At 41.7% G+C, this 26,888-nt stretch overlaps 1 protein-coding gene across 1 annotated transcript in view; it reads left to right on the forward strand.

Moving 5' to 3' along the window:
* NAV2 (neuron navigator 2) overlaps positions 1-26,888 on the forward strand; it is a 388,814-nt gene that overhangs the window by 228,026 nt on the left and 133,900 nt on the right. Inside the window, exons 2-5 of the mRNA XM_083863374.1 lie at positions 1,165-1,282; positions 4,134-4,186; positions 19,609-19,681; positions 24,408-24,639. Of these exons, the coding sequence (XP_083719500.1) occupies positions 1,165-1,282; positions 4,134-4,186; positions 19,609-19,681; positions 24,408-24,639 (476 nt within the window). The remainder of the gene's footprint in view (positions 1-1,164; positions 1,283-4,133; positions 4,187-19,608; positions 19,682-24,407; positions 24,640-26,888) is intronic.

Below are 26,888 nucleotides of genomic sequence, written 5' to 3' on the forward strand. Positions count from 1 at the left end.
TGGGTTTTTGGGGACTGAATCCCATTTTTCCCTCTGGGTCAGTTACTGACACCCTGGTGTTGAGGCATTTGTAGGGGTTTGTAGGGTCTGTGTGGGTTGGGATGGCTCATGCTCCAGGAAGCACATTAAATCTACATCTGCTTACTGATAGACTGGATTGGGATGAATGTGTTTCCAGTGTTCCAGACATTCTTCAGAGTAGGGGTGAACATTAATATTTAGATATTTAAGAGGTAAAATCCTGATATTTAATTGTTTTCCCCTGTTTCTTTGGAACATACTAGGTAATTTTACAAGATCTTAATTTGGAATATTGTCCTATGTAAATATTGTCCTATGTATTGTCCTATATATATGTGTCGTACTGTTATTTAATTCATAAGCAGAAATTCCTAATGAAGTAATTTAACTTCTTTTTGATAACCCAGCATGAAAAGTTTTTATAAGTTTTCTGGTGATCTTGATGAAGTTGTGCTGCCATATGATGAGAAGTAATTAATGCAAATTAAAGAGAGATTTTGGTCGCTTGGAGTGCTTAGTTTTCAGGTCACACATTTTGAAATAAATTCCAACAGCTGGAAGTGTGCATAGCAGATTAAAAGGCCTGTTTAACCTGTGAGATGGAATTTATTAGAATTGGTGGATATTGAGGACCTTCGAAGATATCTTTGGTAATACAATAAAGGAGTTTCCTCATGATGAAACTACTGTGTGGCTTATATCCAGCAGAAGCATTTTTGAGAAAAGAACCTTTAAAACTTTCTCAGTAACAGCTATGAAGAAAAAATGTCAAAGGGAAAACGCAGAAGAAAGAATACTTGGGTGGAAATTGAAATCTCTTGTGCACACTCGCTGCTGCTGTAGGATATTCCACTGACCTCCTGATGGTCCATTCAAGCTGTAACATGTTCAGGAGTGTCATCTGCCCTGAGCTTTGATGTCAAGTTGCTGAATAGAAAAATCCATACTATAGCAAACTGAACACTTGATCTGCACAGGGCCTTGAATTTTAATGCTGTTGCCTTGTTCCAAAGAGGAAAAAAAAAAAAAAAAGCAGTGATCATCTGAAATCAGCTTTTTGGATACTGGGAGAAACAAAGAATTCTCATTTTTCAGGCTGTGTTATGAGTGACAGTTTATTTTTGTTTGTCTGTCTCCTAACAGATTTATACGGATTGGGCTAATCACTATCTGGCAAAATCTGGTCACAAGAGGTTGATAAAGGATCTGCAGCAAGATGTGACTGATGGAGTCCTGCTGGCTGAAATAATCCAAGTTGTAGGTGAGTGATTTTCTGTGTTTGTGCCAAGTATCCACCAGCTCACTCAGACAATCCATCCTGTTTTTATCTTCTACACCAACACAGAGAGTGTGTGGCGGAATCCATCAAACTGCCTGGAATTCTGTAGATCATTGTCCTTCTGAGGCTTTGCTAATTAATTTGAAAAAGCCTTGTCTTATAGTGGAAAAATATTGGATGTTACTGATAAGACCTCCTGACACAGCAGTATTAGTCCACATGGCTGAATGTTAAAAAAAACCAAAACACTAATGAGATTTATTTTTTCTGCTAGGATGCTGTTAGCCCTCACTATTTCTGATATCTGTTGGATACTGGTCTGAATATAATTCACAGTGATATTGCCTCTTGTTTTGAACCTCCTGCCTCCAGTTGGATTTGGGAGGAGCTGGGAAAGGAGAAGGGGTGTAATTTTTGTGTGGCAGGAAAAGAAATCTTCCATAATGAGTTTTCAGATGAGGAGAATCACCATTGGGACAAACCTCAAGTGCAGGCTCAGTTATTTTATCCAAAGCCTTTATTTCTCTCTTAAATTAGTGCACTAATGCTCATGGATAATGAAAGTTCTGAACAATTTTCTCCGTGTCGAGCTGCATATTGTCCCTCTTCCCCTGGGCCTGGATCCTTCATTAGTTCCTTCAGAGGCTCATCCATCTGGTGCTGGGGATGCCACAAAACACATGCATGGCCCGGTGGAGATGGATGGAATGGGAAATTCCCTGCTAATGGGAATTAGGGCAGCCATTGTTAGGAGCAAACTGACAGATTTGAGATGCAAATGAAGAGAAGGAAGGGACATCAGAGCATGCACATTTATTATGTGTGTTCGACATGCTCTAAAGGAGATAGTTCTGGGTTTAAGGTAGGGATCTGCAAGCCCTCTTCTGGGATGACTCTGTGAAGCATCTCCCAGTGATTCTGCTGGGACATGTTAGAGAAGATTTTGTCTCTCTGCTGCACAGCAGCATTAAATCTCAGCAGTGCAGTTACCGAGGCGTAAAAACAGGCCATGAATTAATTAATTGAGGATTGTGTGTTGACAGGTATTCACTGTGAACAATGCTCCTTCCTGCATCCCCTTCCTTTGATAGGAAAGGTTTTTGGAAGCCCAGGAGCAGTCAGGAGTCGATTCCTTTCATGCCTGTCCAGCTACCCTGCCTTAACACAGTCGTAGGAAACTTCTGCATGAGGACAAATGTGTAAGGATACCACCATCAAAAGGTGGCCTTGGTTCCTTCTACCAAATATTTAAATGGAGCTCTTTGAGTACTGATTTGTGAAAACTCTTATGAAATTCAAATTATTCCTTCTAGAATACGTAACCAATTATTCCTTTGATCACCTTTGCAGGTTGGTTTGGTGGTGGTGTTTTTTTTTTTTTTTTTTTTTTTTTTTTTTTGGTAGTTGTTATAGCTGCCTTTTGGCTAATATTTAAGATAAGGTCTGCAAGGTTTCAAAAGTTGAAGTAGGAGGGGAAGGATTTCTTTTTCAAAGAACCTTTTTCATGTGAAAGAAAGGTCATACTGAAACATTCTGAGTTTAATCCTCCAAATTAGTAGTGAAGAAAAGTAAAATGTATCTGCTGTGTGTGGCTTTAGGCAGCTGCATCTCATGGTCACAAGGATGATGAGGAGGGCTTTTCCAGCTAGAAGCAGCCTGCAAAATCCAAGCTTTTTTCCTAACTATATAGTAAGCAAGCTTTGATATGCAGTGCAGGGGAGGGTGGTTTTTTTTATGTGCTGGTGTGCTATGTGTAAAAGCAGCTGTTTGCAAGTCAATTAAAATGTACTCGCATCATCCTGCTTCATTTCAGTTCAAAATTTATGAGACTGTAAAAGAATGTGTAAGTGCTGCATGCCTTAGTAATGCCATATAAAGACAGTAGCTGTGTTTAAATCCATGAATGCAGATACACTGGATGTGCCCTGGGTTCTTGGAGGTGTCTCTTACATGTCCCAAACAAGAGACAAGTTCACAAGTTCATTAGGCTCCTTTCCAGTAATTATGAATGGTGCAAATTTATATTTACAGCTTTTATTTATTTATTTTAAATTATTATTATTGTATTTTTAATATTTTTTATTATTCTTCTGGTTTTTATTATTATTATCATCATTAGGAATACAGCTATCAATTTTTATCAGATTTATCGATTTGGTTGTAACTGATTTTTCAGACTCAGACACAAAATCATTCCGGCATCCAAGGCTGAAAGGTGAAACTGAGCAAACTCACACTCTGAGGAAAACATTATCCACCTCAGGGATTTCACTGTTTCACCTGTGACCTTGAAGGTGCAAACTCTGTTCTTCTGCAGGCTAGGGTAGTGTGTAAACCATGCTCAAGAATCTCAAAAAGCTGTTTCATGATTTGTGCTTGAAGAAAGACAAAAACCCTCATAAAATCAGTAAAGTTATTGATGATAAATTCCCATGTGGATTCCAAACCTATGTTCACTCTCCAGGCAGGGCAGCTGCCATGCTGACATCTCTATATATGTGGGGTGCTCACTTTTCCACCCAGCAGTGATGCAGCTTCCAGAGCTCCCATGTTTCTCGTGGTTTAAAGGAATTCCCTGTCACAAGGGGCTGTCAGAGCAGTTGGCTCCTGCCCCAGCTGTCTCTGGAGGCACGACCCAGCACAGAACTCCAGCTGCTTTTTTTTCTTTTTGTGGCTCTCAGTGTTTCACACACTCACTTGGACTGGACAGCTACAATCCAAAACCCCTTTACTGAGCTGGCAGCAGGTGCTCAGGAAATCACTGGAATAAATAAATGCCCTTGCATTAGTTCTTTTTGCCTTATTGCCTTTTTTTTTTTTTTTTGCTTTACAGCTAATGAAAAGATTGAAGACATCAATGGCTGCCCAAAAAATAGGTCTCAAATGGTGAGTAGTAAAGTGGTCTGTTGTTTGTGTGTGCATGGCTGAGTGGCAGGGTGGGATTTCAATGTCTGAGACTTTTAATAACAATTTTAAATTATTTTTCACAGTAGTCAACTAAAAGTATAATCTTCAGAACATAAATTCTTGCCCCATTGTGCTCCAGGCCTTATAATTTATCACATATTTACAGCTGAGATTATTATTCTTACATTGCTACTTTACGTTTTTGAAATATCACATAATTAAACAAATATATAGAAATAAAGAATTAAATATTTGAAAGTATGATTAAGAGGAATTTGAAAGTATGATTATCTTTTGAAATGAAACAAAGTAAATGAGCAATATAAATGAAATTAAAAAAAATCATAAAATTCAAGAAGCAGTTTGTTGACAGAGAGGAAGTTGGTTTATATCTCATTTGTATTTAATACTCAAACCTGGAGATCCAAAAATCATTCCAGGAAAATTATAAGCATATAATACCTCAAGAGTATATTTGTTGTGTGTATTGCTGAAGCCAAGGGTATAGCAGAATTTTGTTAAGAACGCAAATAATTAAAAAAGCTGGGGTTTAAAATACATTTAAATGAAGAGCATTTAAGATTGATGATACTTCAAACAAAGTTGCTTCTTTCTGTATTTTGAGAAAAAGTCATTTTACAACATAAATTCTGATATCTTCCTTTGGCATTGCAAATGCTTGCTTTGGCACACTTGGATATCCACTCTCTGTGTGAAGCTGTTTTAATGTTTTTTATTTTTATGAGTGTTCCTGACTGCCCCTACCTTCATGACTTCAACATGAGCACAGCCACTTGTGTAGTGAATGGAAATAAAGATTTAAGGAGAGCTTGACATCATGAGTCAGAACCCACACTCTGTCCTGCTCTCCTCCTTTGGCTTTTTGTTGTTCCTTGGAAGTTATCAATCTTGCTGAAACCATGGAGCAAGCTCTCTGTAAAAAGCAAGCCTTCAGGAAGATTTATCATTGCTCCTTCTTGCTGCTTTGAATAGGGTGGTTTGCTGTTCTTGCTGTAGCCACAGCAGCTGTCTGCAGTATAAATAATGAGGAAATTTTGACAATTACTATAATTTAATGTCCCACAAGTGTGCTGTAAGGACTGAATTTCATTCAGGACTGGGGCCTGTAACCAGCTCCAGGATGTTGCAGCTAAAAAAAGTCACTTCAAGTCATTATTCTCAATGAAGAGGAAGCGTTGCTGTGTTGGATAGTGGGATAGATGGAGTTGCTGATGGAAAGTGGATGAGGCTATAACCAGTGGCATGCAGGGGGCACGTGCTGGGTCAGGAATGCTGCACAGGGCTGGAAGGACACATTTGGGCTCTGCTGCCTCCTCTGATGTTACTCATTCAGGGGGGTGCTGTGAGTGGGACTGTCCCCCCTACTTGTGAGACCTGCAGTCACAGCTGGGCACCCCCAGCTGATCTCCTTGTGTGAGGAAAATGAGAATTATGCCTAGAGCTTGCTTTTATCGGCTGCACCTGCTTGCAGAGCTCCTTGTCATCTGACTGTAAAAATACCAGGGACGCTGTGGCTGCTCCATCCCTGGAAGTGTTCAAGGCCAGGTTGGAGGGGGCTTGGAGCAAATCTGGGATAGTGGAAGGTAGAGCCACCTGATCTTTAAGGATCCTTCCAACCCAAACTATTCCCTGATTCTTTTAAGGCAGAACACAGGAATCTTCACAGGGATGATGTTTGTTCAGTAGGTACTTGCAGTGTTTAGGGTGATGTTGGAAGCCTAGAAGCTGAGAATTTTAGGCTTTCTGTGCTCACAGGCACTGACCCCCAAGCAAACACTGCATTTCACCTGAGGTCGTGGAAAAGGCTTCCAAAATTGAGTGACAGCGCTGAGATTGTGGGTGTGGAGTTTGAATAGAAGTGTGTGATGTCACAGGGTGGAAAACTTAAGAGTTAAAGGGTTTAGAATATAGTAATATATATAAAGCACAATGGGGGATTTAGGGTGTAGGTTAAGTTCTTCTTTCATCTTCTTCTTCATGGGTTTGGGTGGTTTCTTGTAATTGAATAGAAAAGTCCCATTGTAGGCCATGGGTATTTGGTTATTGGGTTGGAAGCAAAAATACTCTAGGTGTCACCTCATTATTGGATGATTTATGCATAAAAGACCTTGGGAAGAGTTAGAGACAGAGCCATTTTCTATCTTCTTAGCTGGAACTCTGAGCTCCTGAGACTATAATATAGGTAAGAATTAATAAGAATTAATAAACACTGAGTCTGAGTGTGAAAACTGCATCTCCCAAGTATTAATCCCAGCTCTAACAGAAGAAAAGAAGATAAAAAACAAACAGGGAGACAATCCTTGGGTAGGTCCAGGACAAATGTGTTACAGTGCTTGTTTTAAGTGCAGCAGCCTTTATCCTTTGCACTTCAGGGCACTCTATTAATGCAGCTCACAGGGTCCTGCAGAGTGTGGGGACTGGTATTTGTGTCTGATCACCCTGGCAGAGGCTAGGCCATCCTGATACTTTGGTAATATCCAGTCTGTTTTCAAATGAATCTTTCAGTTAAAAGTGTCCATAACCACACTGGAGTGCTTGAAAGGTGAGCAGCACAGATGGGAATTAAAAACAAACAAACAAAAAAAACCCCCACCAATACATGGAGATTTAACTTTGCTCATTATACAAAAATACAGCAGATCTCAGAGGGAAGGAAGACTTCCACTCTCTTCTTTTCCCTTTGTAGAGTCCCAATGCCTTGAGCAGACACATGTGAGCTCAGCTGGGAGGAATCAGCTCACTCCCAGCCAGGTGTATCAGCTTAGAGAGCTGGACCAAATCTGTGTCTTCCCAAATCCATTCAAGCACGTGGGGAAGAGAAGTATCCTCACTTCCCTGTGGCACAGTCCCAGGCTGGTGATGCCAAACCTGAGGTAGCTCTCTGCAGAGCCACATCCAGCCTCTCTGCCTTGTTCCCAGTGTTGGAGAGCATCAGGCAAACTGGCCCAGACTGAGCATTGGAGACAGCTTGGGTCTGTCAGGCTCAAAGCCAGTGCTAATAAGCCTTGTCAAGGGAAGTTTAGTGCTGCAGAGCCATGTGGGACCTTCCTGCTTATCAGCCTTGTCCCACTGCCAAAACTGACATGACAAGGACCCCACTGGCTCAGTGAAAAATCACTTAGGTGAAAACCTGTCCTCCCATCATCATCCTGTCTGGGCTGTTCTGCTGAGAGGAGGATCCCTGTCTTCCTTTGCTCCAGACAAGAGCTGGCTGGCTTTTATATCATCTATTACAGACTATTCTATAGCTTGTCCTCTGCATAAAATCTGTTTCAGGGTTTCTTTTTGCCCAAACCTCTGTATTTTTGTGCTGCAGATATTTGTCTAAACAAAAGCCTGTAATTCTGATGATTAGTTCCAGCTGGATGCAGAAAATACTGTGGGTGAGAGAGGATGTACTTGTATGGAGCACAGGCTCTGGGATCAGGAACATTTGGAGTGCATCGGAACATTTGGAGTGCATCACAGCATTTGGGTAAAAAAAAAAAAAAAAAAAATCAGAAAATGTTGGCATAGTTCTTAATAACTGGGTGAAGGACAAAAAAATCAAGGCCGGTTTCCTCTCATACACATTTCTGAAAAGAAGACTTAGATAAATTAACCTGAGTAGAACTATCTCTGCTAATATTGTTTGTTTATAGAAAAACAGAGATATTTATCCTTTTTTTTTTTCTCTTATTTTTCTCTTATTTTCTCTATCTTTTCTCTTATTCTTCTTGTTTCGGGCATGATTTCAGAGTTTAACATGTGGCATCTTGCAGATTATGGGAGGTTAGTCCCTGCCCTCCTAGGTACTACAGGTTATTTTTATTGATGTGGGTGCCTTTGCAAGTACTGAATGTCACCTCTGGTGAAAGGGTTCATACCACTGATGTTTGTCAAATGATAAACTAAACCTAAAGTGGGTGAGTTGTCTGTGCTACATTATTTATGTATGAACACAGCCAAGCTGAAACATGCTGAATGGAAGAGGACTGGGGGACCTGTGGGTGGATACACCAGACTTTCATCTTCCCATGTCTGGGGAAGCTGTGGGACAGCCAGGACAAGAATGTGGAGGACAGAAGGGCTTAACAAACACCACAGCACCTCCTATAAATAGGCCAGGAAATTACTGTGGGTCACCTGTGGGTTGGTGCTGGGGGCTTTAATATTTTTCAGGATCACTTTTTGTCCATTCTCAAATAGCCAAAGGAAGGTATTTGGGTTTGGTTTTTTTTTCCTATGCTGACAGGAAGTTTTTAAGAATCATCTCTTTCTGATGCAGACACCAAGCTGGAGTGGTAAACTTTTATCTCTCAGTCTTCCTACTGCTGTTTGTCTTGCACACAAAAGGTCTTATACTGACTGCAAGAGCCAGCATTTCTTCCCAAGAACTGTGTGGAAGTTGGGATGAAGGCTGTGTTTTCAGCACAATTTAATTTTCAAGGAAACCTTACTTCCAGTGATGGGAATTTGATTTATTTTTTTTATATTTGGCTGGTTTTTTGTGTTCTGATAATGTTTTGAAATGTGTGTGACACTTTAAGAGCAGTTTGTATGGAAATTTTCCAACGTGATGGGGACCTTGGTTTTGATTTGAACAGTACTGAGAATATTAATATTGGAGAAAGGTATCCAGTGCCCTCCTCAGTGTGACCCTTGCCAGCTCCATAATTTTTTTTATTATTATTGTAAGAGCATAGATGTTGAAACCTCCATTACTAATTTGTGTGTATGGCCTGTGTTATCCATATTTCTGTGTTCTTTTTTTCTCAAGAGCACTTTAATGAATTGATGTAACAGGTGCGAGTGCTGCCTATACTTACAGGAGGTAGCTGGGCTCACACATTCATGGCTTGGTTGGAAGAAATAACACGAGCTGAACCATCTGCACGACCCCAGCAGCTCTTTGTCTGTGTGTGTAATGCCCACTAAGGGAGGGAGCTGCTGTGTTATGTACAAATAGCTAAAAATAGCTGCTGTGTTTAAAAAAAAAAAAAAAAAAATCTGAGTTGCTTGTTTTCTCACGGAAAATAATTCTATCTCTGTTCTTGAGGAGCAGGCACCCGCCTTAACCTGCTCCTGTAAATGTTTTGAGCAGTTTTACACAGCCAGTGTTATCCAAACGTTGCCATAGGAAGGTGCAATGAATCTGTTGCTCCAGCCCCCCCTGAGTCCCAAAGCCAAGCAGGGCTCTGCTGCTGGGGCATGTGCTGCTAATCAGGGGAGCAGCCCTGCTGGAAGATCAAAAGCATCACAAGTTTTTGGTTTTTTTTCCTCCGTGAATTCCTAGCATAGGATCTTTGGAAATGTATCCCAGGGGTTAAATATAGCCGTGTATTTTCAAATAATCCGACTCCAAGGCTGAGCAAATGTAGGAAAGGGAACTTTCCCATCACCTAAGCCTTCCCCTGCTCTGCCTGGGGAGCTGGTAACTTACCAGGAGCATCTGTTTGGAGATTTAATCTGGTTTGGTGTTACCAGGGTAACAGATGGGTGTCTCCTGGCCCTAACCTGGGGTGCAGTTCCTCACAGCTGAGTGGAGGACATCCCCCAGTGCTGTGACAGCCTGGCCAGTGACAGCCCCCAGCTCAGCCTCTGTGACTGCCTGTGCTGGGACATGGCCAAAGAGCAAGTTCTGGAATGTTAAAAGAATCTTCTTTAGGCTCTCAGGGTTTCTGTTGGTCGTGTATGAACCCGTGTTGTGATGCAGGCAAGAATGATTTACTGCAGAGATGATCTGCCAGGTTGCTTGTGCTTATCTCTCCTTCGGCCTCAGTTTATATGACTCTTGCTCCAAGATAAGATTGATTTTTCTGTCTCTTGTTTTTTTTTTTTTTCTGGATACCCAGGCTGTTGTTATGCTGCCATGCTTGCCATTTGTGGAGAGTAATCAGTGAGACAGGCATGGTTGGCTCAGAGCTTTCTGTGCTGCAGAGCTTGCAGTCTAAATAAAACCACACTGTGCCCCTCCATCATCCTACATAGAAAAGAGCAGGATAAATAGAGCTGGAGCAGATCAGGAAAGACCAATACATACATGGCATGGCAGTGTCACTAAAAAGGGATTTGCTTCATTTCTGGAGGGTTTGGCTTGCAGGACTCTTCCAGCACTCAGGGATGGGTGATAAGGCAGTGTGTGGGTGGGTGTGTAGGATGCCTCTGGAGACATTGCTGCTGACACCCTTATTTCAGTCCTATCATGGATCACCCCCGTGGTCCCCAGTGGGCTGCTCTCAATCCCTCACCCTTCACAGTGATGCAAGAATTTGTACATCATCTGTCTCTGAAACACTGTGAGGCTCAATAAAGAGCAACAGTTTTTTCTATGGAAAAAAATGAAAAATATGAGCTTCTCTGTAAAGATAGAATTAGATTCTGTTTGATCATTTACATCACATTTAAATGGAGTTACTGCATTTTGAGTACCTGTGGTTCTGTCCATCCTGTATGGGCTAAATACATGAAACAGCAAATGGATTGAGGGACCAGGGTCATTCCACAGGTGTGTATGGAGATGTCTGTAGCTTCCACTTTCATATTTACACCTACACCAAAGTCTAGAAGCACCATTAACAAAATTTTCTGCCATAACCATTCCTGATATAAAATTATCACATAAATACAGCCTTTTCTGCAATACTTTGCAAACACACAGCTTCTTATTATGCTGAGAGATCATGGATGAAAACCTTTTGTAACTAAGAAGACAAAGGTTGATTTGAGGACAGGTGGAAGTAAAACTTCTTTCATTATTCTCCTTCAGCTTGGTGCTATAAGAATTGAGGCTGTTTGTATGGAAATCACTTCTCATGCCTGGATGTTTCTTTTTACCAGAGATGCAGTGATAAGCTTTTAGCTGTGGAATATCTGTGCAAAGAGATCACAGCTGGAACAAAGAATTCAACAGTCCAGAGAAATAAACTTGGGTCTTGTCACAGATCTTCCATTTCCAGCCATTGCTTATACACTGGAACAGTGTGATAATGGCTATTTCAATTAGCTATTCCTTGAAGACAATGCGTATCTAGAGCCTTTCATTCCTCTGGTTTTTGTGCAGAGCTATTTTTACGTCTCCGGGCAGCATTGCTGCACTTGTTCTGAGCAGTTATGCCGGGGAATTTCAGCAGGAGATGTTATCCAGGATCCAGGTGCAAGGAAGGAGGAGGGGGTACATATGTGTTGGTGCCACTGGAGCAAATCCCTTGGGAACAGGTGAATCCCAGGCCTGCAGACACAAGAATGTCCTGGCAGCCCAGCAGGGAGGGAGCACTGCCTGGGAACGGGCTCTGCCCACAGCTCCCTTCCCAGGGACTTTTTTTAGGAAGGAACAACTGTCAGCCACTGCATTGCAGGAGGTTCTTAATGAACAAGTCTCGTTAAGTTCTGGATTCTTGCTGCAAATTCAAGTTAATGATACACAGAGCCCTCAGCATCTGAGCTGGGGTTTGAGGGCAGAGAGGAGCCAGTGCTTGGTGCACTGAGTGGGGTTGGTGTCAGCCCTTCCTTTTAAGCATTTGTGCACTCTGAGAAATAGTGGTTTATGTAGATTTCAAGGATGTTTTTGGGAAGAAGTCCACCTTTGCTGGATATTGGTGTTATTTTAGATTGAATCATAGAATGATGAAATTATTTGGGTTGGAAGGGATTGTAAAGACCCCCTAGTTCCAAAACCCCTGCCATGGGCAGGGACACCTTCCACTATCCCAGGCTGCTCCAAGCCCTGTCCAGCCTGGCCTTGGACAGTGCCAGGGATCCAGGAGCAGCCACAGCTTCTCTGGGCACCTGTGCTGATGCCTTGGGAAGGCTGACCTGGAACAGAGACCAGACAGAGCTGGAGAATAAAGTAGAGGTTTATTAAAAGGCCTTTAAGGTACACCTTGGGCAGGACAGGACCTGACCAGGGCTACACCCAAGGTGGACTGAAATTGGTCACAAAATGGATGATTAGTCGTGAAGTATTACATTTTAGTACGTTTTGGTCCATTTGCATCTTGGGGTTTAATTGTCCAATTCCAGCTTCAGGCTGTGAGGTCCCATCCTTCTTGTTCCTCCCTCCAGCCCACCCTTGTTTGTGCTTTTGGGCCTGAAAGTTGTCCTTGGTGTTCAGCAGGAAAAGGTTTTGTTTTGTGTCCCTGCTCTGTGCAGAGCTGAGTGACACTGACTGTGAGCTCAGAACTGCACCCTTGGGCAGCACAGAGTCTGAAATACATGAAAGCTCAAACTTAAGGCCTCAGTGCCAGAGCCTCACCACCCTCACAGGGAAGGATTTTCTTCCTAATGTCTAATCTAAACCTGCTCTCTCTCAGTTCAAAGCCATTCCCCCTTTTCCCAATTGCATGTACCTTTCAGCCTGGGAGCCCCAGATGGAAAAGGGTCTTCCATGAGCAGCCAGGGAAGGTGGAAATAATGGATCTGTGAGAGTCACTGCTGTCCTCGATTGCTGAGCACAGCCATGGCTTCTCCCCACCTTGTCCTCCTTCCAGTGACACATGAACAGAGATTCAGTGCCAAAAAATACAGTTACTGTGACAAGTGCTTAAATACTGTCAACAGAGTTTCATCTGTGTCTCAAATTAACGATTCTCCAGAGGCAGGATTCTTTGTTGATACTTGTTTTGCAAAGTTGATCTTGTTGTTGCTTAATCATAATTTAGAGCATCTCATGATTTCAAATTATTCACCAATTATCCACTTTAACTTTTCAAAGGTTTGATGGTGAAGAGCTAATCCAAAAATAATATTTCCAGGGATATTTTTCAAAGAAATTCTTCTTTACTTTTGTTTTTCCCCGTGGGAAAGTTTCAGTTTTAAATCAATAAACCTGAAAAAAAAACCAACCTGAAAGAAACCTGAAAAGCTGAATAAAGCAGGAGCATTTCTACAACCCTCCATGTGTCTGTCCCTGAGCAGATCAGCTTTGGCAAACCTTGGGAGTTGCCCTGGATGGCCTGAATCCAATCAGAACACAAGTGTGCCCCTTGGATGCTCTTTGCTGTCATTAGGAGTTTTGGCCAACGTGAAGCACAGTTTGCTCTTGTGGAGTTTCACTGCCCTCATTTCTATTCACACTGGGCACGTTGGGATTGAGTGTTGAATATTTGTCCCATTATTTCTGCAGGAGGAGCTGGAAACACAGGACAGCAGGGGTTTTACCAGGGTCAAAGAGAAGAGGCTGCACAAGATGAGGCTTGGGCTGGTTCTCCAGCCTTAGACTAGTGCCCAAACTCTCTTTGCCTTTAAAAACCCAAAGTAAGGGCAATTTTAAGAGAAGAGTCAACTCTTCATGTATATTTGAGCAGATTCTTGTTTCTGTGGGTATATCTGCCCACAACCTGGCTTCAGAATATGGATTAGCTTCATTTGCATCCTTCCATTACACCTTTTATTTTATTTCTAAGGTGCCCAACAAGTTCTGTCAAAATCCTGAAACTTAATTTTGGGGGACCTTTTTATCCAAGTAGTCAGGAGCAGCAGATGAACAGTGGGAACAATGTATTATTTTCTTTTTAAAAAGATACATTTTGAATGGGATAACTACTAATGAAGATTTATTTTCAACAGAGCAAGAAGAGTTAGTATTTATACCCCTCTGGGACAAAAGGAATTTGGAGTTCTGCTTTGGAATTTTTTATATATAATTATGTTTAGGAAATAGAGCAAATGAGATATTACTGGAATGGACAACCCTTCCTCCCCCAAAACTCCAGAGTTCTAAGGATTGTCAATGACTTAAAATTTTAAGGCTCTTTCTAAACTTTAGGATATAAAAATATGAGGGTAAAAGGCTTATTCAAAAATACAGATAAGGAATAGATTTTGTCCTAAGAAACAAGCTTGTGTTAGACTATGTGAAGTCTGCTGGAATACTGCATAAGGGTTTGTGAGGCCTTAAAAACTTTTATATGAATTCAGTCTTTTTTCTTTTGAAAATTAATATACTGCACATACGAATGTATGTATATAAATTCAGTCTTTCTTCTTAAGAAAATGAATTCAATCTTTTTCCTTTTGAAAATTAATATTCTGCACATAACATTGAGCCACAAGTTACATGGAAGGCACTGGTTTCAATATAAGAAGTGGATTTTCTGGAGAACATCATCAAAACTTCCCATTTATCTCTCTAAAATTTGGGAGCAGAGGTCTTGCATCACAATGTGAGAAAAATCCCCCTGGTTTGTAAGTGAAGGAACCTACATCAGGTTTAATTCTGGTTTTTGTTTGAGGAAAAACATCCACGTCTGTGCCAAGAGTTATCTTTTGGTTATCCTTTACCTTGTGTGTTTGACTTGGCAGAGTTGGCCAGACAGCTTTGGCTGGAGGCAGTGTCCACACTCAGGTTTTTGTGGGATATAGTCAATGTTCAACATGTCAGTGCCCACCTGTGGGTCTCCATTTACAGGCTACAGGATGGGGATATTTTGGGGTTTTTTGGGTTTGATTTTTTTTTTATTATTTTTTTCTGGCATATCCTGTTCTGCTCGTACAGGCCAGGGCATGTTTTCTCTCTAGCACTGGCAAGAATAGAAATTGAAATTGCTGCTGTATGACAGGCACAAGGTCCTGTGTGATGATCTGGTCTTCACGTAGAGCACTTAACCATGATGCCTTCTGTTCCCACCTTGTCAGGTTATTCCTGTAAAGAGGAAGTTTCCCAGTAGCTTTTCCTTCTCTGATTATGAGAATGGGAGTGATGACACTTGATATGTTATGTCTGAGCAGAAATTTAATTTTACAGGGTTGTTGAGGTTTTTTTTTCCTGATAATCTCCTAATTAAGAGAAAGGAGAAAGAGGGACCCCAGAGGCTGGCAGCCCCTCTAGTGTGGGCTCAGCTGTCCTTGGTTGGCATTTAGGGACATTTCAGAATAAACACCCAACATAAAAGGATGTGGGACTGATAGCACATGTTGATAGTTGATTACACCTGAAGAAGTTTAAACGTGGTGACCTAAAATTGCAAATTCATTTGAGTATTTTGGCTGGGAAGTTTAATAAGGCTCAGTTTTGGATACCCCTGGTAATGTTTCCAAGTGAGATAATCACGGTGGGTGGCTGTGCTTGGTTTTCCTGCTTTTACACAAAAGCACAGTTTTCCCCTATTTTGGGTGGGCAGGGAGTGAGAGCATCCAGCTGCCACCTTTCCTGCTTTGCCTCTGCTGTGTTAAACGTTGCTGACAAAGCAAATGAGAAATCAGAATTGTCAGCCAGAAAAACAATTGTAGCTCACAGTGAAACAGAAAATATCCACTCCCCTTTGGCAAATCCAGTCCTTTCACATCTACTTAAAGGGTTTAAGCAATATATGGACTTGGCAAAAAAAAGGGCCTATGGAGTCTGGGTGATGATTTGCTGCTGAAGGCTGTAATTACAAGGAGGCAACTGTGCTTTGTGATGGAAGTCACCAGGATGCAACTGTTGGGGTTTTGCTTAGAATTACAGGATGGTTTGGGTTGGAAGGGACTGTAAAGACCATCTCCTTCCAAATCCCTACCACAGCCAGGGACACCTTCCCACAGTCCCAGGTTGATCCAAGCCCTGTCCAACCTTGGCCTTGGACAATTCCAGGGATGGGGCAGCCACAGCTCTGTGCCAGGGCCTCACCACCCTCGCAGGGAAGAAGTTTTTCCTATTATCTAGCTGAGATCTATCCAGAAACTTCACTTCTATCCTACACACATCTGAATGGTCTATCATAGCTTGCTGTTTCCAGCCCTGTCTGTATTGAGGGCATCCTTTTCCATAAAACAATATTTTCCTATTGCTAATAGATAATACAGCAGGGGCAGAATCCTTCCTTGGAGCTTTTTTTTAATGAGTGAAATTCATGACACGTTACACCATTGGGAAGTCATCCCTTCAAACAAGCAACATGATTTCTAATGCTTTAGACTGATTCAGTCAAGATCAGGGTTCTTGACTCAGGCTAGCCATTTTTTTGTGGGCAGCACTTTGAATTCTTACCAGCACTGCATTTTAACCATTTCAGTTATAGTCCTGCATTCAGTGTTTCACTTTCTTCTTGGATTTTCTCCAATTTCCTGCTGTTTTCCTTTTCAAGCTCTATTTTTCCTTCAAAATCCACCAGTTCTTCACATTCCTGCCATGCTACCATGTGGTGTTGTCAATACCACTGTCATTAATCTTAGCAGAGTCATTGTTTCCTTTATATCTTTCAGTGTCATTCTTTCAGGGAATGCCTCGTCTGTGCAGTGCTGTACATCCCCACAGGGTCTTATCTTAGTTCTTCATTTTCTCAACGTAAAGGGTGTGCTTTTGGACATCCCTGTAATTCCCACTTTGTTTGGTCATGCCTGATGAAATTAGGGTATTTTCCATACTAGCAGAGCACTAAGAGCCTGTTTCTCACAGCCTTTGGCCAGGTATTACCATCTGACCTTTCATACACAGTGGGGTTCCAGGTTGCTCAACCTGAGGTCCAAATGCAAACCTGAGATGGAGAGTCACCCATCAGTGTGAGGATGGGAGTGATTTATCTTAATTTAGTGGCTACAATGCTCAGAAAACCTGGGGGCTTATCCCATAGGAGAAATGGAATTATTTTAAATATCCTGAATCCAAACAGGGTGAGATTAGGACACCAGCAAAGACTTTTCAGTAGAATGAGGACGTGGATGAGGAACTCATTACCCAGATGTAAATCTTAATCCTGTGCTCACTCTGCCCTACAAGAGAGTTTATGCAAGAATGAGGGGCATGGGAAGAGAAGCAAGCAGAGCAGGGCTGAGAGAGGTGCTGCAGATCTGGAGTGGGGCTGAGATCCTGCTTATCTTTGGTCACTAACCTGCTTATTTGGAAAGGAGACATCTACCCACAGCTGTGGCAGTCTGGAAATGCTCTTGGAATGATGCAGCTTGCTAAGTGCAGGCACTAGGGATGGATTGATCCTTTTATGTGGTGTTTGTTCTTGAGAAGGTGGACTTTGGTTTTCCTTCCGAGTCCCAGATCACCTCGATGAAGGAGCCGTGTTGGAAACTTGAAAGGGTTGTTGAGTTCTGAAGAAGGAAATGGGTCAATTGACTGTTGGATCATATTGAACTGTGGATAAATGAACCTTTGAACTGGGCCCTACTCCAAGCCTCAAGGTCTGAGCAGTACAGGAAATGTATTCTTTGGTACCTCTCTGGGTTTTGGAGTATATAATTTACTCAAAGTGTACTTTATATTATATCTCAGAGTATAATGAGGTTGATAAAAGTGTCCTAATTGTTGAAATTACAGCTCAGCAGTGCCAATAACTTACCTCCCTCCCCTTGATAGAAGAAAATGGTTTTATTGTTGTAGTTATAGACAATAAATTAATGTACTCTGAGAGAAATCCATGTGGGAGTTTCCTGGCAGCTTCCATGGGTACTTTTTATTACTTTGAGAAGGACAGAGAGATCAGATCAGGTGCTGGGAGCTCAGGATCTAAAATGCTGCCTTAGTCCTCAGTTGTGTATTTTTTGAGGGCAGGCAGGAGCTGACAGGACAGCTGGATTTTTCATGTTTCCTTTTGATGTCTCCACACTTCAGAGAATAAAGATAGTTATGTGAGGCCAAGTGTGGTGCTTGGTGTCTGTCTCCTTCTGTATCCAGTGGATGCAGAGTTTGGTTGCAATGTTTCAGGAATAAATAAATTAATGTTTGAGAGATGTTCAAACTCAAAGGCTATTTTATCACTTGCTGATTACCATGGTTAAATAAAAAAGATTGATCAATGGTATCATCCAGCAGTTTTTTGTGTAACCACACACAAAACGTGGTATTTCCTAATATGTTCCTTGCAGCACCTCAAGATGTCCAAGCTTAGACTTTTGGAAATCCTTTGGTCTGGGGTGGGGGCTGGCATCTCTCTGCATCTTCTGGTTATGACAGCAGAGCTTCAGTGGGAGCTTGGTGGGAAATCAGGTGTGAGGCTACTGTACATCCCTGCTGTAGTGCTGAGATAGAGCAGACAACATTCCTGACTCATCCAGCCTCTCTGGAGTTCACTTTCTTAGGTGTTGGAGCCCTGGGTACTGAGAATTTCAGACTTTCTGTGCTGACAGGAGAACCCTGCATTGGACCTGAGGCCGTGGAAAAGGCTCCCAAAATTGAGTGACAGCACTGGGATTGTGGGTGTGGAGTGTGAATAGAAGTGTGTGATATCACAGGGTGGAAAACTTATGGTTTAAGGGTTTAGAATATAGTAATATATATATAAAGCAAGATGGAGGTTTTAGGGCAGAGGCCAGACCTTCTTTTTCACCTTCTCCTTCATGGTCTGGGTGATGTTTTGTAATTGGATAGAAAAGTCCCCATTGCAGGCCATGGGTGGTTGGTTATTGGGTTAAAAGTCAAAATAATTGAGGTGTCATTTCTTAATTGGACAATTTATCCTTAAAAGGCCTTGTAGAGAGAGAGTTAGGGCTCCATTTTTAGTTTGTTAGCTACAAGTGCTGCAGAACTCACAATTTGTGAGACTGTAATGTAGATAAGAATTAATAAACATCTGAGTCTGAACACTAAATACTTTCTGGAGTATTTAATCCTGACTCTGGCAGAAAAGAAGACAAGACTCAACACTTAGGTAAGGTTTGAGTCCAGTCTGTGTATAGCAACCAGAGCTGTGCAAAGCAGCTGAGAGCAGAGCTGTTGCAAGTCCCTACCTGGTGAAAACTGGTTTTATCCCATGGAAGTTGTCCCCATTGTCCCATATGTGTGAGGGCCAGGGCATGCCCCTCTGGAGGTCACTTTCTTGGGTAGGATTTGAGTCCAGTAGGTGTACAGCAGCCAGAGCTGTTGTGCACAAGTCCCTACCTGGTGAAAGCTGGTTTTATCCCATGGAAGTTGTTCCTATGTCCCATGTGTGTGACCCTCAGTGGGTGCCCAGGGCAGCCTGGTGTTCCTGACGCGTGGGGAATGCCATCAGGGAATGTGCTTCGGATTCCTGCTGGGGTCTCCAGTTACACCTTTTATATCCAGCTCCTGCTGTGGCTGGAAACTTTTGCCAGCTGTCAGCCTCAGAGCAAGTGGTGATCTGCCTTGTCAAACAAGTGGCCTCCAGGTTTATTTTCGGTTTCATGTTTGTTACACTCAACGTGGGTGATGGACCCTGGCGTGGAGCATCCCTGGCCCTCTCGTAGGAAATGCCTGTTGTGGCTTGAGCTAACCTGCTTTATGCCAATGCAAACAGCAGAAAGCCCTCACCCGTGGAATAATCAGTTTATAATCAATGGGATGATCCATTGAGGGCCTTAGAGAGAGTTTCTTGCTGTGGTTTCCACATCACAAGCAAAGGGACTTTTTACGGGGTGCACTCAAGGGTGGCGGGAGATGGAAGTAAATAATTATTACAATGTGTTTTCTTTTTGTGTCTTCTTCTTTCCCGTTTGTTTTGTTTGTTCTTGAACAGATTGAAAACATAGATGCATGCCTGAGTTTCTTGGCTGCTAAGGGGATTAACATCCAGGGGCTGTCAGCAGAAGGTGAGTCCATTGGTTAAGATTTCATGTTAAATGAGGAACCTGAATTGCTACCTGTGATTGCAACTGGAACATGGAGTCTAATGGAAGATTAATAAGGTCGATTTAAACTCCTGGCAATCTTTACTTCTTTTGTTCCCCATCTCAGTGTGAAAGGTAGATGAAATACTTATCTGATTTCTACACAGCTGACTTGTAAAAATAATCAACGAGACCAAATTAGAATTCAATCACTTCTTTATTGCCTTCTGTTAAAACCCAAAAATTCCTTATCTCAGTCCTATAATTTGCACATTGATCAGTGTACATTTTGCAGATATAAGTGAACTGCTGTCAGCTGTTTGCCTTTTCAGAGAAAAAATTATTTCCTTGTTCTTTGGTTTTTCTCTTTACCTGAACAACCATCCTGCTTTGTTCTCATTTTAAAGAATTTTCTTGTTTCCAAGTGCATGAAACAATCAAATTCAAATGTTTTGAGAAAAAAAAAAAAAAAAAAAAAAAAAAACAACCCAAAAAAACACCAAGATATTTTGACCTCTAATTAATCACTCTGCTTTTGAAGGGCATCAGAATTTTTCTGAAACCAAACTAGGATTGCTCTCTTATTTTATGCCAGGATGTTTGGTACCTGTTGACTCAGAAGCTGTTTAGCTATTATCTTATTAAGAGATCAAACAGATCTCTGCCATCCTCAGCACCAGCTTTCACTCGTGTTTTCATTTAAATATGCTGGAAAAGCAGTTGAGTTCAGTAGCTGAATATATGATATGACATCTCCATCAGTGCTTTGCAGAACAAATAATTGAATATGTGGCATCAGGTGAGACTTCAAAGTTAGGTTTGATCGCTGAGTCTCTTCACAAATTTAATTTGGAGGAGGAGGCTGCAGCAAAATAACAGAGCTTTAGTAAGCATTGTTCTAACCTTGAATGCACCACAGCTAGCAGAAGAGGAGGCTGAACGTTTAGATGTATTCTTAGGCTGGATTAGAACAGGAATAACAAATATTTTCCTCCAAAGAGAAGCTTTACTACACTCCACCTGACTGTTGCCAGCATTGTGTGCCTCAATTGCTCAGTTATAATCAAAAGGATTCTCATGTTAAGAAAAGAAAGCCTGAGCTAAAACTTCAAACAGCAGAAAATTTGTTTGCCAGGAAATGATTAAAAAGAAAATGCAGCTGAGTCAGTTGTAAAAGCCAATTTTGACCTTAGCATGGAAATATTGTAAAAATACATTTCACATTATTTACCTGTCTGGGTAGAAGGTAAAATCTGAGTGAAATAGCAGCTCAGTGATGAGAAAACTGCCCGGGTGTACAAAGCTGGCAGCTCTCGCTGGGGAAGGAAGGGGCAGCATGATTAATGCTCATGGCTCTCCTGCCAAGTCACAAGTCAGGCCCAGCAGGACACATGTGCTTCCCATGGCTCCTCTGATTGGGGATTTCTGCCCTTTTTTTTGTACAGTCCAGGAATTAGTGTATTAAATCACACGGAAGCTGAGAAGAGACCAGTAATGTTTGCTGCCAGTATATAAATGAGAGCGTTTACTGACTCCACCACTAACACTGAAGGAAGAAAGTGGCAACTAGAGAGGGGGAGGGAATGAATATATTTTTACAAAACAAGTTAAAAGACTTGAATGCAGCAGTAAAGCAAATTTCTCTTCCTAGTTGCTCCGGCACTGTGTTGAGGAGTGCAGAATTATTTAAAGTGAGGAATGTTGTTGCCAAACAAGCCAGTGTTTCTGTGCAAGTTGCCAAGACCTGCTAGGTCAACTGCAAATAACTTTATTTACTTCACTGGCAGATCCTCATCTAGGAGGAAGGAAAAGGTTGTGATTGCTTCCAAACGGGAATAATCACTGAAGTCTCCTGGGCTTGTTAAGAGCATGCATTTTTCAATAGGGCAGCTTCAGTGTGGAGGGAAGTTAATGATTCAGAACTGGAATTTGGATTACTCCTAAATGTTGAAATAATTTGGGACGGCGTGTGTCATATCCTTCTAGTGTTGAGAACTCCTGCTTTGATACATGCATGCCACTAACACAGTCTGTTTTGATGGCTTTATGCAGTGGAGGTGCTGAGGATCTGCAGTCACTGATGATGACTGTGCTGTGCCAGAGGTTTTCCTTCCCCAAAAATGTAGAGGCAAAAAGGCATCCCCTTATCAAAGATTTTTAAAACCCTAAAATCTCCATTTGCAGTTCCTAAGGAAAGCTATGAAGAGCTGGAGACCTCATTTCACTTCTTGCTGCAAATTTTTATTGTTCATTTTTTGAACTCTCTTTCCACGCCCTTGCTCTTAAACTTGTTTTAGGAATTGAAACTGCCCAGTGAAGCTTGCTCTGCTTCACACAATATCTCCTTGCTCTCAAGACATTGAAGATGTTGGAGGACATAAATGTACAGTAGAAACTCAAACTGGTATCACAGATAAGCAGCTGCACATCTTCTGGGTAACAGATGAGCTGGTTGATGATCAGCTGAACACATCCTGGAGCAGCGATGTAGGGGAAACAAGCACCAGAAGGGATATCCCAGGAAGGAAATCTACAAAGAGTACATTTGTGGACTTTCCTGTGAAAACCAAATTCCACTTTCCTCTCCAGTGTCTGGAGTGTTTGTTTCCACTATCCAGGACAGTAATTTTTGGCTCCATGTTTAGAATGGGTGGGTGACATGCTTGTCCTTATCTAAGTTAATGTGATACTGGAGCTGACCAGGGGCTGGAGAGGATTTGAAGCAGGAAGCATTTGAGACTCTGCTGATGTGCAGAGTACAGGGAAGCTGAAGTACTCTTTGAAATACTCCTTTTGAACAAAGTGCAGGGTGGAACTGCCAGAATTACCTCAGTTTTTAAGATAAAAGAAACAGAGGTACCTCTGAATGTCCAATTTAAAATGCTTTGTTTCAAATCCAGAGGGAAAAGAGACTGCTTTAACTCATTAAAAGTGTTCTTTTGATTATTTGGTCAAAAGCAGGTTTCTCTTCTGATAAATACAGCAGAAAACAGGCAGCCATAGAAAGCATAGGTCCTGGGTGGGTTAGTGTTATAATTGCCTCTCACTTCACATAGAAATCACTTTCCAGTTGCATATAGCTTTGCTGCATTTAAACAAGCAGACCTGTGGTCATTTGTTTTATCTTCTAGCCTGTGTTTGTGCAGTTAAGCTTCCCAGTGCCTCTGGATCTGTTTAGTTATGCTTCAACCTGTGATTAAATGCTACTTTCTTCACAGTTCCCATATGAGTAATTTGAATTCTTTACTGGAGATAAGGAAATCCTTTTTGCCGTGCTCTGCTGCCTTTTGTGTCTGTTCTGCTTGTCCTCCCAAGCTAAACACAGATTATTGGAGAGAACCTGCAGATCAGAGAAGGAACCTGCCTGGTACAGGGAGAAAAGGCTGAGTTTCATGGGGTTTTCCCATGGCACTGCATGGGAGCAGCAGTGGACTGGGAAAAGGGAAAACAGGCAGGATTTTTTGGGACCACACTGTTCAGGAAGAGACTAAAATTGGCCAAGAAAACAAAGGCTGGCTGCTGAAAGGTCTTGGGAATGATAATCCTTTAAACAAGGGAATGGGGGTCAGTGGTGGGAGAGGGCACTGATGCAGGGAGCACAGGCTGCAGGGAGGAGAAAATGGCTGGGGAAACTGAGTCAAGAAGTATGAGAGGACAGGAGTATCCTGGGCCTGGGTGATGACCAGGGACACTTGGAGAAGGGCTAATATTCTCTGAAGACGTGGGCATGGGTTGAGACAAATTTCAGAAAGAAAGAAAGAAAGTAAATTATCTTGCTTGTCTTGCCATACGTCCTTTTCTTCTTTCTTTCTCACAGGGCAGCAGTCAGCTTTTAATTCAAGTGGTACAACACAGAGGCCAAAGTTCAGCTGTTTGATGTAGCCTTTTTAACTCACTTTTTAAAGTTAGGAAATTAAACATGCTAAATAATTAAGTCACAGCACATTAGGGTTGTCTGCAAGGACGAATTTGCCCTCTTGCATATTAACTATGGTACAGTGGTTAAGTGCATGCTCTGATACACCTCTTCATCTTTGTACTTCTGTTTGCTTTTACATTTTTGCATTTGATATTGCCTAGAAGAGCAGGATGACCTTCAGGAATTGAAAAGTTTATACATTGACTGTCAAGCTGTCTTTAAGTACCTTGGGTCCCCATCCCTTATCAGCTTGTGATAGTATCAAAGCTGGTAATTGTCTGTTTGTATCTATGTCAGCCAATAACCGTATTTTCTAGGGCAAAACTTGCTTCAAATTTTCTTAGTGGAAATGATTATTCTGATATTCCAGAAATATGTGGGAGAACTGAGTGGTTTCCTCCTTGTGCAAGTTTGGGTCTGAGAAATCATTTGCAGCGTGCTGTTTTAATACAATTGTTGTTGTGGGGGTTTTGTTTTGGGGTTTTTAGCTACGTTAGTTTGAAGGGAAGATTTAAAGGGACTTGCTTTTTAAGCACACTGGCATTAACACAGACTGCACAGCTTAATGTGAGACACTGCTCAGCCACCACAGGGAAGAGATTAGTTATTTATTTCTCCTTGGTGCTCACTGGCAGTCAACTGTAATGCAAATTAGATGTGCAGAAAGAAACTTCCCCTAAAGGATATCCCAAAGGAGCTCAGTCCAGACAGTGTTCTGAAGATGCAGCGGCTGAGAGAGAAGAACACCCACTGACGGCTGACGAGTGACTTCTCAACTTTGCCTTGCAGAAATCAGGAATGGGAATCTAAAGGCCATCCTGGGCCTCTTCTTCAGCCTGTCTCGGTACAAGCAGCAGCAGCAGCAGCCCCAGCACCATCCATCCCAGCCAGCAGGGCCCCCATCCCAGGGCCAGCTGGGGGTCCCTCAGCAGCAGGTGCCAGCTCCACCCCAGACTCCGTGCCAACAGCCCCCACAGGCTCTGCAGCATCAGTTCAAAGCACAACCAGAAATGCAGTCCAGGTGGGGAAGTCTCCTTAAACTTTGGGGGTTTTTTATTCATTATTTGTCCTTTTTTTTTTTTTTTTTTTTTTTTTTTTTTTTTTGCTTCTCATTGCAGGTCTTAAAAAGCCAAAGAAACTCCTTTCTTTAGTTCTGCTCTAGATAAAGCGTGTTGGGAATGGAATGCTGGGTAGCAATTGACTTCAAGCCTCTGGAAGTCAAAACAGTGCGTGTTTACATACATTCTGAGTGCTGGAAATCTGCAGCCCAATGGGTTGCATCCATCCTTGCTGGACCAAGTAACCAGAGGGTTGTAAAAGGATGTTTTTCTCACTGTTCCTTTTGCTTCTCTCTGCTCACAAAGCATGCACATTGTTTCCCTTAGAAGACATACATTTTAGGCATATGAAAACCAACTTCAGTTCTCAGATTCCAAGAGTTTTCACTAAGGAATGGAAGGGTTGCCTTCCACTGTGGGGAAGGATCACCCTGACAGTGGTAAAAGAAATAGAGCTCATAACGCCTGGTGGCAATCAAAATCAAATCTAGACTTTTTGGTCAAAAAATAATATGCTGTTGGCTTTACATGAAAAATAATTTTCATAGTAGGTGTTTGTTGGCACTCCTAGATTGGAGACAGATGAATAGAAAGGGATTTTGTTCCTTGAATGTCTTTAATACTAGGAGTGCTCTGCCCAGGTTGGAATAAAAGCAGTTTTCTGAGGCAGTACCACAGTGAATGCATGTGCAGCCTTCTCCTGGTCTGATCCTTGCACTGCTAAAACAGGGAGGGTTTAGTGGGGATAAGAAGCAGAATTAAAACCAGAAATAATATTTGCACAATTGCTGAACTATGAAGGCTTTTTGTTTTTATATATCTCTCACTAAGGCTTGTTTGTGTTAACACACCTTGGGGTGAACTCTGGCTTAAGTGCTGCCTTATGAGGGATATAAACAGTTTAACTGAAGCCTTCCAAGTGAGACTACTCAGAGGTTATTTGAGTTTGGCTTTTATGTCTTTCTTCACAAATCATGCTCATTTGGGCGTAAACAATAGTTTTGTGTAATTGGAAAACACAGTGTTCCTACAGCATGTATATACAGGAAATAATTACTGTAAAATAAAGATGTTTTTGAATAGATTTCTGCAACTTTCCTGTCAAGCATGCAGAGGTGCTGAACACTGTTTTGCTGTTTTCAGTCCATTGTGTAGATTGGGCTGGGTTTCAAATAATTGAAAAATATGTATATCCTGAAGATCCTCATGTTTTTCTAGTATGCACCAAAGTCAAATTGCACAGATTCTACAGAAAATCTATATAATAAAGGAGTGAAGAAAAGAGGAATAGGGTTGAGGGTTGCACGCAGATTTGCATGTTCATTACTCTGTAAAAATTAATTAATTTCAGACTGTAGTGGTTTTGACCTGCAGTCATATTCGGGCAAGAAGCTTTATATTCCTGTGAAATTCATAAAAACCCCCTTTTCTCCCTAAAACCAGTTACTAAGTTCAGTGGCTTAAAAAAAAAGTTTCTTTGTTCAATGTTCTCTTCCGCTTTTTCTTTCCTGTCACAGTGCATCTCCCAGGGACTCATCTCAAAGCAAAATCATCCGATTCACTCTTGGTCAGAAAAGGTCTTCTAGGTTAGCATTTCTTCATCTTCTGCAAAGCATGAATAATCCTTTTGCAATATTTCTGGGTGCATGTTTAGGGTTCCTGTCGGAAACAGTTTGGCCTTTACAAACGGCTAAAATGGGAAAGATTTAGATGGATTAAATTTTTTTTTTCTCTCTCTCTCTCTCTCTTTTTTTTTTCTTTTTTTTTTTTTTTTTGAGGTGTGGAATGCATTTTGGCCCTCAAGGAAACAATTTGATTTTCTTGTTCTTGGGAGCTTTTGCTTTTGAGAACAAAACATGGTTCTGGGAGTTCTCGCCCCTCTGCATTAATTACTTTTTGATCTGCATTATTGAAATCATGGAATCATAGAATGTTTTGGGTTGGGAGTGACCTTAAAGATCATCCAGTGTGGCTCTTGCTCATCAGAGCCCCTGCTCTCCCCAGTGGCCCCACACTCAGCACCTGGAATCTCCCTGGCAGTGGATCACCGCTATTGCAGTCCCCTTTTTTCCCTGGATCCCAGCATGACTTGCATGCCAGCTCATCTGTCCATCTCATCTCAGTGATCTTAAGGGTTGCTGTGGTTATTAATCTGGTTAATAATCTTGTTGTTTTACTATTATATTTAAATGCCTGACTAGAATATAGTAAA

Source organism: Zosterops lateralis, assembly GCF_965231275.1.
Source record: "Zosterops lateralis genome assembly, chromosome: 6".
In the NCBI taxonomy this organism is placed as follows: domain Eukaryota; kingdom Metazoa; phylum Chordata; class Aves; order Passeriformes; family Zosteropidae; genus Zosterops; species Zosterops lateralis.